Raw genomic sequence first — 11615 nt, 5'->3', positions numbered from 1 at the left:
ATTAATCCACCAGGCGTTTATTGTTAGAGAAGTCAATCTCAGCTTCAGCTGTGTTGTTCTCAACAGAGCCAGCCTGGAAAAGACTTCAGCGGAGTTGAGAAACCTATTACCGCCTACTCACTTCTCTGGTTCTGTTGCACCTTATCTACTCTTTTGATTCTGTGGATCAGCGACAGATGAGGGAATCCGCATCGATCCAAAGTCTACCTGAACAGACCCAAAGAGCGTCACCGTCAATGTCGTCGACCATTGGCCGTGCCACTGCGCTTGCAACCGGAGGAACAGCTTTTAAGCCAACACTCAGTCCAGTAGATTTCGCAGCCAGAGCAGCAGAGTCAAACCTTCCTTTCATTCTGGGGATGATTATCCCATTCTTTATTCTGGCATTCATTGCAGTATCGTTAAGAACATATGTCCGTATGAAGATCGTGCGGGTCACAGGGGTTGACGACTGTATCATGATTGCTGCTATGTACGTTGATCACCTCCGAGTTTTTCTTCATGCTGGCCTTTCCTTTTAAGCAGTTTTTCTTCAATAACCGTATCCATCATTCTCACGACCGCTGACTTTACGAACACATAGGGTAAGCTTCTAGTGGATGTCATAAACAGTCTCCCTCCTTCGCAGGTTGAAAGCAGCGAGTTCCTTTGGCATTATTTGACAAGAGAAAGTATCTGATGCATATATAGGCTTGCTCCTGTGTGGCGATGGGTATGTTCAGCTGGCAATCGCAGCACTCACTTGGACGACATACCGATACCGTTTCAGCAGCACACATGATCATTCATCGAAAGGGGAATCTGATATATTCGACAGTTGGAGCTGTGCTGGGTCTACACCTGGTAAAAGTGAGTATCTGCTTTCTGTTGATGCGATTTGTCAGCGGTAGAGGATACAGAATCGTTTTGTGGTCAATCGTTGGTAAGTGACGGCCCTGGCGATTAATGTCTTCTGTGAAGTTGGGGATTGAACGCTGACCTAAGAATCAATTCACAGGCTTTCTGATCGCCTTTACGATCGCATGCTGGGGAACATTGATTTTCTGGTGCCTCCCGGTCAAGGCATTCTGGGATGTCTCTCTTCGTCGCCTTCCAACAACACATTGCTATCCTCAAATCCACTTCACAAATATCTCGCTTATGAACACGGCTATCAACATGTTTACCGAAGTCCTTCTTGCCACTCTTCCCGTCCACATTATTTGGAATCTGCAGATCAACCGGCGCCAGAAGGCCTCGTTGATTGGAGTTCTTTCCCTTGGATATGCAGCCGTCGGACTTGGGGTAGCGAAGGCAATTAAGCAGGTCCAATTGCCAACAGACAAAGATGTAACCTGGTATGCTCCCTAGATTAGTTTCAACTTCCGTGTCTTGTGGATTGTAAATGCTTACTAGTATGCTCGGACAGGTCCCAAGGGGTTCAGCTATGGGGGTACGTGCAACTCAATGTCTCGATAATAGCCTCCTGTATGCCTGCACTCAGACCATTATTCTCTTGGCTCTCCGACGCAGTCTCCTCGGGCCACCGCACGCGAGATCCTGCAGGTTCTCATCGTAATCCAAGATCTGGGTACTTCCGTCAGTACGATTCGAGTGGCAGTGTTCCGAAAGGAACAAGTGGAAGCGCCACTTGCAGCTTTGGTGGGGAAAATAAAGAGTCCGATGTGCCGCTGTGTGACCTGGAAGCTAACGGAGGTGTTGGACGCAGCGCTTTCGTGAGTGCCAATGTCAGTCAGAGGACCGAGGGAGAAAGGAGCTGGATTGATACCATTGACGATAGCGAGAGTGAGAAAGATATTCTACACATGAACGTGCATGGGAGTAAAGGAATTGTAAGGACAACAGCATTCACAGTCAAGACTGACAGCAGCAGAGATCAGAGAGTCGTTTGATTGCCTCAATGGAGTTTGTCAGAGATACCGAGTCGAACACTGATGAGTTTGGGGATGAAAGGTTCTAAACAGGATGCTTGGTGTGGTCATCAGAAACCAGACGAGACGAAAAAAGTCGAGTGTAACCGGTTCTCATGATGGCAGTGGACATTCGCTTTTTACCTGTAGATCTAGGCAGACCAGCCTGCCCAACCTCATAAAAATATTTTGAAGAACCAGTCATTATGATTTAACAGCTATTGTGATCTAAAAAGCTGAAGGACGAGAAACCGGGCCGGTGGCCATGGCAAGTATCGAGATGTAAGGAGAAGGGAATGATTGATGAAGCCGGGTTGTAATACCTCCGCTGTTTCAAAGAAGGCCGCAGCCAAATTTCCTTATCTGACTTCTTGATTTACCAAACGTAATCACTTTGGGTAATATTTGACTCGAGTACAGGTCAGCGAGCCAAATGGGTCCCATCGGGAAAAACAAGCCCCAACTCTTTGCAGGGAAAATGAGAAGTCTTGCAATACACTTGTAAAGATAAATTGGAGAGCCCAGGTATGATCAACTCCACGTACCGTCTTCTTTCTGAAACGAGATTTCTCATGGGCAGTACTGAGATCCCTTCGGCCCGGAATTATGCTCGACCTTGACCAATTGGACTCTGTAGCTCCCTGGACCTACCATTGCCTCCCATTCCATTGCGCTCCAGTATGGATATCGCTATGTTTACATTAGAAAGGGCTACATATGAGGGGCGTATGAGCAGTTACTCACACGTCGCAGCCAAAGAAGTAGAAGTTCGCGCAAAGCTGCCACAGAAGACGCAATTCCGATGACGAAGGGGATGAGCTGACCAGTTGTATTGTTGGTATACACGCCCGAGATTTTCTTGGCATGTATCGTAGCTTCGATGAACTATATAAAGATCGCAATGGCTCCCGCGGTTAGGGAGTGTGAGATCAAGCATCGAGCGGTTGCGCACCCAAGCTTGCCACTGTCTGTGGGATCTTTTAACATGTCGGGTTGAACCTCCATCCCGCGACTGAGAAGTTGGACATACCCGGCGAGGAGATCTCTCAAGGGAGGTAAATGCGCCTTCTTGACGGTCCAGAACTTGTTGTCAGTTACCGTCTCCAGCATGACATCCAATACCTTTGAGAGTGGATTGGTTCCGGGTCCACCATCAAGAGCAAACATGATGCCGATGGACCGCTTGTGATGATCAGATAGGCGGTGCCAAGCCCCAGGCTTCAACAGTTCCAGTTCCCCCAAACCTACGATAACTCTTCGAGATAGAAAGTCTCGAGTGAAACGTCATAAAGCAAGGACAATGTTGAAGAGAACCGAGGCCAGAAAAGCAACGGGGATGAAGAGTAGTATGCTGGAGACTTTGAAAGATACAGTAAGAGTCCAGCTATCCAAAGATCTTTTCCCAAAAAAATAGACCTGTCCATCGCACGAAGGCGTAGTGGTAGTATCCGCCGGAGAGGTGAATGCTGACCACCAGAACAAGAGATTGAACAGAAACAGTATTCCGGCAATGCTGCCAATGCAAATCCTCCAAGGCACGCCTGCCCATGAGACGGCGGGATGTCTGATGAAGAAGGCAATGCCAAAGGAGATTTTGACCTTGAGAATTTTCCATGCACCCAGCAAAATAGCTGCGACCATTTTCATACATGCTTGTGGACTAAGTGATGCCAGCAAACTGTGCCAAGAAAAGCTTCCATTCCGCCTGTCGAGTCGAGGGAAGCTCAACTGGGCTTGATATGGACCAGAAATTTTGACAATGTACTTGAATTCGCGAAGTGAACACGAAGCCCAAAGATGCTTAGGACTGTGAAGAAGTAGCCGGAACATATAAGCAGCATGATGTAAGATTGACAGGCCTGATGTCGCCTCGCGCTGTAGCCGACAGCATGGCTGTTAGGATGGCCAGCACAAAGATCGAGTTTGCATCGTGAGTTGCCATCACACCGCTCGGGTTCAGCGTTTGGATAAGCCATGATGATGATTGAGAAGGGGAAGGGAGTGGGCATGCAATCATAAAGATGTAAATGTGGACTTGGACATGTATATTCTGCAGCCTACAGCACCCCGTGCGTGCGTGAAGGTGAGGCTGTGTTGATGGAAGGCAGGAGGCCAATAGCTGGTGGTAGCAATGCAGCACCACCCGAAGTCAAGAATGAACATGAATATGCCAAGATCTGCTGTACAACGATGGAACAGTGGGAACTTCCACAGGTTTCCAAGCAGCTCTCCGCATAGAGCCTCGTCCGGACTTCGTACAGCAATTGCCGGGCTGCCTTACTTCCACTTTCGACAGAGGCGATGAACTAAAGATGAAAACGTGATTTCTTGCAGTTAGTCTAGAAGCAAATCTAGAACTGCTCCCGATATATCTATAGTCTAATAAAACCTCTCAGCAGCAACACATTGCAATCTATCAAACCAATGACTTGACCTCGCCATCCTTTATCTTGCCAGCTTCGACCAGACGCTTGACCTCACCAGACCAGACTCCCTTGATCTCATCAGCGATCTTGAGACCATTAAGCTTGCCAGCCAGAGCAGCAGTCTCATCAGGATCAAGCTTGCCCTGCAGCAGTTCGACATCGTTCAGGACGGCATCGATAGCCGAGGCAGGAGCATCGCCAGAGACAAAGTAGTTAGCATCTTTGACACTGCCCTTCATGACACGTCTGTTCTTCTTGACAGCGGCCTTGGCAGCCTCTTTAGCCTTCTTTCCTTGCTCGCGGTCGATTTTGGCCTTCTCCTCTGCTTCTTTTGCAGCTTTAGCCTCAGCCTCCTTTGCGGCTTTGGCTTCTTCGGCGGCCTTCTTCTCAGCGGCTTCCTTTTCATTCTTCTTCTTGTTCTTGTTGGCATTGGCGGCTTGGCGGAACTTCTTGATTCGCTCGTCTCCTGCCATGACTTGATCGACCAATTGACGAAGGCGAGCAACATCCTCATTCTTCTTCTTCTTGCGGGCATTGTTGTTCTTTCGTTCCATATGACGCTTCTGATCACGATTCTCATTGTCATCAGGGACATCTTCATCCTGATACTCGAATGAGCGCCACGAATCAAAGTTGTAGAAGAAGTTATAGAAACTTTCGACCTCCTCTTGAGTACTGTTCTCGTCTCCAAGCTTGGGAACTGGCTGGATGCGAGAAAAACGACCCTCCGCCTTGAATACGCTGCCCCAAAGCTTGTAGTACTTGCCATCCTTGGCTTGTTTCTTGGAGGGAGGTTCGACATCAGCACGTTCGTCAACGGAGTCAAACTGGCGGCGCTTGACTGGATCAAGTAGGACTTCGGTAGCCTTCTGGATACACTTGAAGAAGCTATCATCTTCGGTGCTTCCCGCGGCAGCCTTCTTGTCAGGGTGATGTTTCAGGACCTTCTTTCTGTGAGCGCGCTTGATCTGTTCTTCGGTAGCCTTGTAGCGGTACTTTGATAGACCAAGAACTGCGTAGTGATCTTGACTCTGTCGAAAGGTTAGAAGAATCGTTTAAAACAATGCTGCGTAAACCCACCTTCCAGTCCTTTGCATCACGAAGGAGCATCGACGGGTCTTCCGGCTCGCTGATCTCGCCTGAATCATCGTCCTCAACCTTCTTGACATTTTCTTGGGCTTGAATGCGATCATCTTCAGAGAAGGTGCGCTTGTGGCGGGCTCGGCGAGCATGGGCAAGGAAGTGAGGTCCGACGGGTTCGATGCTGCGCTGTGTTGCGGCTGAAAGGCTTCCAATAGCTTTAAAGTCCTTCTCTGCTGTCCATCCCTGTGGAAGGATGGGCAGAGGCAGGACTACCTGGGTATGGGTTGCCATTGTGGTCGTAGTATTGGTCAAAAGAGGCCAGCAATTGTTCGTATGTGCGACGGTGAGAGTGGATTTGGTTCGGACAGTTCTGAACCCAACGACCCCAAAGAATATGTTCTTTACGAAGTTGTTGGTCGGCGTCAATGAAAATTTTGTTTAGTTCGTCTCGTTGCTCCACTGTGGAAGGGTGGAAGTGCCCTGCTGGAAACTGGCCGGAGCTGAGGTGTAATGTAAATTTTGCGGCAATGTCTAGATCGTCGGTAAAATCTGGAGCGAAAAGTGATTGCTGAACCGCAACGAAAGTTAAATAAATACAGTCATCAACGAACTGGAACCGCGACTGACCTTAAAAGCACCACGGCTGTTCTCTCTCCTGTAAAAGATATCGAGGATGTCAAAACTTGATCTCACCAACCAAAACCAGACCACCGGAGACCAATGTTGTGCCTTGGTTCTGAAGAATGCGTACTCGGACAGGTACCCGTTTGCTCTGCAGTGGGATCTTAAGCTACCTGGAAGGTCTTCTAAATCTTTACGATCCTTCTGAGTGAGGAGCTTCTCTATCTTCTGTGTGCCGCCTGGTCTGCCGTCCAATCCGATCAGAATCTGAATGCCTTGAACAAAGTGTGCGTCGTGGAAGGCAACTGTAACGTCGTGGATGCGGGCGGCGTCCTGGAAGGTTTCAATTTCCCCGGCTTTCTTGCCAATATTGCGCAGAGTCTTCACAATCAGAGAATGAAGCTCAAGCAGTTTGATGTCTCTGTCCCAAAGATTGAGGTCGCCTTTGCGGATGCAATTTGCGATGGAAACGAGGTCTCGAAGTACTGCCAGAAAAAATATTAGCTTCGGGAGGGCTGGGCCATGCTGTATTTGGCTAGCTTCTAACACGTGACATTGAAATGATAACCTCGACAAATCTGAGGATGTAAGGCGAACCCCAGCACTATTGCCATTATCCCGAGATATTTGGGATATTGAGACGACAAGCATAATCAAGAATCTCGACTATAAAGAAAGGCAAAATCTTGTAAGGGTCTGATGTGTGGGGAAAAACGAGTTTGGTGAACTGACCATCCGCATAGGGACCCTCAAATTGCACTTCGGGAACAGCCTCGCTCGACGACTTGTTCTTCTTCTTCTTCGGCTTTCTCTTCTTCTTCGACTTGCTGCTTTCATCCGCATTTTCGTCCTGCGCTTGGTCGGCCGCTATCGTCTCGTCTTGCTGAAGCGGTTCAGGTTGCCCGACAGAAAGTCCAGACAAGTGAGTACTCAATTGCTCCATAGTGTTGTTCTCTCGACAATCCGCGTTTCCAGCCATGTCTGCGATATGTGCAGGAGTCTTTTTGTGAGAAATCTCAAAACCTTGAGTATTGGGAAACTTTAGCTCAGAAGCTAGTGTTTCTTCGGTCCCAACATCATCGATGGAGTAGTGCCGAGATGTAGTGTCGACCGGCGAGGTAGTAGTGATCTCAATCGCGGTTGCAGTATTCTCATCTCCAGGTGGCACGGATACGTTTGTATTATTGTTCGTGTTTTCAGGAATCGTATTATTGGCCTCTGTCGTCTCGGGATTCGATTTTCCTTGCTGAGCAATCGTGTCGAGCATTGAGGCGTCTACTTCGTTGCTCGGAATGGCATCCTCGGTCTCCCGTATATGCTTGGCTCTATTGTCTTCATTGTCTCCAGATGCCGATGTTAGAGTCTCCTTTATCTCGACCTGTATAGAATCATGTCCAGCGCCAGTCTCCGGCACTGCGGCAGTCGTCACAATACCAGGAACGATATGCTTATCAACCGCTACCATCTTCCTGATTGGGTTGTTATCGTTTTCTCCAGATATTGGCGCTTTGGGCTCATTGGTTTCACGCCTTATGATATCGTGCTGCATGGTCTTTGCAGACACCGAAGTACTACCCCCGATCCCAGGAACATTACTCTTGCCACTCTTCCCACCCCAAGTACCACTTGTTTCCTCCTTCTCAGTCCTAGTATTGGATGTTAGGTGTGCGGGCTTTTTGGCCCCGAGAACAGCTTTTGATACTGTGGTGGTCACCTCAATCGCAGAACCCTTGTTCCCACCGTCACTCGTGATCTTGCTCTTTTCCCCTTGGCCTGTTTTTGATTTTAATGTTGTATAACTGGGCTTCTGTCTTTCTGGAATAGTGCTGAAGGATGGGCTAGTGCCATTGATTAGATTTTTGTTCGTGCTATTCAGTACCGTAGTCGCGGCTGTTGTTGATTTCAAGATATCGGCATAACTTAATTTCGGAGTTACCATTTCGTTAGTGTTGAGGAGAGACTTTGGTACTGAGGTAGTCACCTCGACTGCAGGACCATTTTTTGGCAACCTTGTGTCGGTTGCGTTATCTTCTGGAACGGTTGCATGAGATACTGGGCTTGCACTTCCGATGGTGCTGGGCAGACTCTTGGGTACTGTGGGAGTCAAGTCACTCGCAGGCACGTTGGACCAACGATTTGACCCTTTGAGATCTGATGACTTCTTGTTCATGCTTGAGCCAGATGCTGGCTTTGAATCTTCGATGATCTTGGGGGTAATACTGGGCGGTGATGTGGCCACCTTGATTGAAGGGGTGTCATCCTTATCACTCGGATGGCCAATATTGTCGTGATTGGTGTATTCTATGACTGCGAACGATGACCTCGTAGCTTCATTGTTCTTTGGAATAGTGTCTGGCGAAGTCCTGGGAATGACAATGCTTGGAACGTTATCTTCGTTACCTAGCAATCCAGTATTGACTGCCTCGCCGCCTATGTCTGCTCTAATCACCGAGCTTTCTGCCTCCTTATTCGTGGGCTCTTGGTCGTCATCTCGCATGATAGTGTCAAGAGATGAAGTGGGACCCAGAGTCACAGAGTCATGCTTCTCATGTGACCCTCCAGTGTCGACCGGCTCATTATCAATTTTGGATGTCAACCCCGTGGCGTCTGCGCCCTTGCTCTCTAGTCCTTCCCTCGTATCCGCTCTAGGTTTATTTCCGTCTGCCTTATCTGTCTGTGTAGGAAATGGATCTGGCGCCTTCCATTCTGGCATCCAATCTCTTGGTATGCGATATCTTTGGAGGTCCCAGGTTCGTATGAGCCTGCTAGGCGGGTAAGCAGATGTTGGATATGCCAGTGGCGGATATGTCGCCGGATGGTCCTCGTCGTGGCCGTCAGATCCGAACGCTCTCTTAGGGGCTATCTGTTCCGTACTCTCAAAATCGATGTGGCTGTTCCATGACTTGATTTGCTCCCAGTCCTTTGGGCCTCTCATATACACGGAGACCTGGTCTGAAAGGGTCCAAATACCCCGCCTCCCTTTCCCGTGGCCGATGGTGTGAACGCCACATCGACTTGCAACGCGTTCGTTCGAGAACCGAGTCGTAAGAAATGGATACTTTGGCTTGGTTGCCAACCATTCCGCGGATTGATTGGCATCATCGGGCCTAGCTGAAAATCCTGGGGTCGGCGAAGACGCTTTCCCTCTGCTACCCATCTTTCCTTTTGTTCTGCATCCCCTATTTCCATTCGTCTCGTGTCGAGAAACACAAAGCCTGGATACCCGTCTGTACTAATGACCAAAAAAATGCTGATATTCAAAACAGGACACGAATTAAGCAAGCCCAACAAGATGGCTTCGACGGCATACAGGCACCTTCTTCGTTCAGCGCGATTAGCGTTTCAGGGTACGTTCCTTCCGCAACCCCCCTTTTCTCCTGTATTCCTCTCCTCCATGCTCCTCCTTCCTTTTCATATCGCTCACAACGAACGCAGGCGACACACACCTCCTTCATGCCGCCCGCAGCGAAGCCAGAAATGGCTTCCGGAAGAACGCATCAATGAGCCTTGACGATCCGGCATTGGCGCCCGCGATAGCTCATGCTGAGGAGGTGGCAAAGATCCTGAGAGAGAATGTAGTTCAAGGAAAGTTGGAGGGTAATGATAGGTACAGTAAGTAATTGTTCCTCTGAGTTGTCACGCGTAACAGATGAGTATTAATGGTACGCAGAACTTCGCATTCATGAGCATACTGAGAGAGGTGACAATGACACCATCAAAATGCCAAATGGTCAGAAGGTGGTTATTGATGGGAAGAAGTGCTCTGATCGTTAGAATTGCTCTTCGAGTTGAGGCCGGGAGTGTATGATAGGCATTGCGATGGTGTATTGGGTGGCATCCGGATTACATTGTATTGACGGACGTAGGGTTTTGGTATGAGGTGACTAGATTGTATCATATCAATGGATGTGGTCGGCTGTGCCTCCCTGCTCGAATTGTTTTCTACAGTCTTTGATCGGTTATTCGTCTATTGTTGGAGTTTGTGCTGTACTTTAGGGCCTCCTTTGTTTCCCACGGCAGAACAGGCACAAAACATCACTTTCACATCCCAAAACATCAACGAGTCCCCGTTCACAATTCATGTCAATGTCACGAGATACAATCCAACGCACATCTCACAGAAGTTTAGACCATTTGGCCTGTTGTGCATTCAGATCTGAGGACCTCCCTATTCAACATACGACAACATAAAACTTACGCTCCAGAACGCCAATCCATGCAATTTCACGTCTTAGTGATTCCCAGCCAGACTCGCGTACTGAACATCACTAGCACCCGGTGGAGCAGCAACAGCAGACATACTAGCCAGATCATCTTTCTCTGGAGCAGCAATTGCACGCTGTTGGCCCTGCGAAGCACCACCCCGTGCAGCGCCTGCAAATGCATTACGGCCTTCCCTACCCGTTGCTATCCGCTCATCCTTATCCATAGTACCAATAGGTCTGGGTCTACCCCATTGTACACGCAGAGGACATCCCGCAATGACAGCTCTTCCTTGCAGAGCCTCTGCTGCAGCCTCCGCGCCTTCTCGAGTGTTGTAGTTGATGAATGCACAATGCGACATATGCGAACAGACTAGCGACCGGATCTTTCCATACGGCGAAAAGAAATCCCGGATCTTATGTTCTGGCAGGTCGTCCTCGACACCGGTGACGAATAGCGAGGTAATAGACTGATCAGCTGGTGGCTGGATATCTTGAGCGGTGGGTGGTAATTGTGCGGCGCTGGGGAATGTTCTGCCTCCTCTGCCTCCGCCTCTCCCTCCACGTACTCCAGCACGAGAACTTGCCCCTCCTCTGCTGTCCCGGGTTCGGATCGGACCTGGACCATTGGTAGTCAACGCACTTGAAGCTGCACCTCCCTCGCCCTCTTCACCTTCTGCGGGGCCAATCCTCCTTTGCTTCTTGAAGTATGGTTCTGAATTCGCAAGCCTCCTTAACAGTTCCCTAGCCTTCTCATCCGTCTTCTCATATGCCTCTACTCCTCCTCTCCCTTCCTCAATCTCCTTCTCATGCTCTTGGGCATAGTATTCCCTATTCACTGCACTCTGTGGACCTGGAGCTACCATCTTGAGGGCCGCATCGCGGACAACAATTGGGAGACCAAAGGAAAGATCGAGCATGCAGCATTGGCAGCAGTTCTTCAGACGCGCGCAGGTGAGACAGATATTGGTACGCTTGCTTCGTGCTGTACGGTCTGCTTTCCATTTGAATACTGTGAACGGACGGGTACAGATCTTGCATTCTTCTCCATAGTCTTGCTTAATCATCTGGACGTAGGGGTTCTCGGGGAGGCAGTTCTCGCAGACTGAGGGGAAGTCGGTAGTTTCCCAGCCCGAGCGATTCAAGTCTTGCTTAATTTGAGGCGGCATTTTGCGCGAGACTGTATGTTGCTTTGTTTGTTGGTCAGTGGGAGCATATGCGATTCGAAGTGTAGTTGTGAGCTGCTCGAAGGGTGGCGAGGTGGTGATGTGGTAATGAGGCTGAGAGAGGCGGATATCAAAAATTCTGGTAATCGGCTTTATCGCCAGAACTCGTGACGTCGCACGTGAATAGGGTCACTGTGCTTACCTAAT

The 11615-nt window shown here is 49.1% G+C and overlaps 7 protein-coding genes across 7 annotated transcripts; 2 read left to right on the top strand and 5 right to left on the bottom strand.

Moving 5' to 3' along the window:
• Window positions 1-166: 166 nt before the first annotated feature.
• Window positions 167-460, bottom strand: ONS95_004441 (uncharacterized protein; the record flags this gene model as incomplete). The annotated part of the gene is made up of 1 exon (XM_058497801.1): window positions 167-460. The coding sequence occupies one exon, from the start codon at window positions 458-460 to the stop codon at window positions 167-169; it is 294 nt and encodes a 97-aa protein (XP_058352529.1).
• A 248-nt stretch (window positions 461-708) lies between these two features.
• On the top strand, window positions 709-1892 carry ONS95_004440 (uncharacterized protein; the record flags this gene model as incomplete). The annotated part of the gene is made up of 3 exons (XM_058497800.1): window positions 709-922; window positions 998-1337; window positions 1409-1892. 3 exons carry the CDS (start codon window positions 709-711, stop codon window positions 1890-1892), a joined length of 1038 nt encoding a protein of 345 aa, XP_058352528.1.
• Window positions 1893-2795: 903 nt separating this feature from the next.
• Window positions 2796-3077, bottom strand: ONS95_004439 (uncharacterized protein; the record flags this gene model as incomplete). Its single annotated transcript, XM_058497799.1, has 1 exon — window positions 2796-3077. The coding sequence occupies one exon, from the start codon at window positions 3075-3077 to the stop codon at window positions 2796-2798; it is 282 nt and encodes a 93-aa protein (XP_058352527.1).
• Window positions 3078-4326: 1249 nt separating this feature from the next.
• Window positions 4327-5710, bottom strand: ONS95_004438 (uncharacterized protein; the record flags this gene model as incomplete). The annotated part of the gene is made up of 2 exons (XM_058497798.1): window positions 4327-5367; window positions 5417-5710. 2 exons carry the CDS (start codon window positions 5708-5710, stop codon window positions 4327-4329), a joined length of 1335 nt encoding a protein of 444 aa, XP_058352526.1.
• A 943-nt stretch (window positions 5711-6653) lies between these two features.
• On the bottom strand, window positions 6654-9197 carry ONS95_004437 (uncharacterized protein; the record flags this gene model as incomplete). Its single annotated transcript, XM_058497797.1, has 1 exon — window positions 6654-9197. The coding sequence occupies one exon, from the start codon at window positions 9195-9197 to the stop codon at window positions 6654-6656; it is 2544 nt and encodes an 847-aa protein (XP_058352525.1).
• A 135-nt stretch (window positions 9198-9332) lies between these two features.
• MZM1 (Mitochondrial zinc maintenance protein 1, mitochondrial) lies at window positions 9333-9814 on the top strand (the record flags this gene model as incomplete). The annotated part of the gene is made up of 3 exons (XM_058497796.1): window positions 9333-9387; window positions 9476-9652; window positions 9711-9814. The coding sequence occupies 3 exons, from the start codon at window positions 9333-9335 to the stop codon at window positions 9812-9814; spliced, it is 336 nt and encodes a 111-aa protein (XP_058352524.1).
• A 457-nt stretch (window positions 9815-10271) lies between these two features.
• SLT11 (Pre-mRNA-splicing factor slt11) lies at window positions 10272-11411 on the bottom strand (the record flags this gene model as incomplete). The annotated part of the gene is made up of 1 exon (XM_058497795.1): window positions 10272-11411. The coding sequence occupies one exon, from the start codon at window positions 11409-11411 to the stop codon at window positions 10272-10274; it is 1140 nt and encodes a 379-aa protein (XP_058352523.1).
• Between the last annotated feature and the right edge of the window lie 204 nt (window positions 11412-11615).

Source organism: Cadophora gregata (assembly GCF_030347475.1).
Source record: "Cadophora gregata isolate MNR1 chromosome Unknown scaffold_14, whole genome shotgun sequence".
Classification (NCBI taxonomy): domain Eukaryota; kingdom Fungi; phylum Ascomycota; class Leotiomycetes; order Helotiales; family Ploettnerulaceae; genus Cadophora; species Cadophora gregata.
This window is presented reverse-complemented; position numbering and strand designations above follow the sequence as displayed.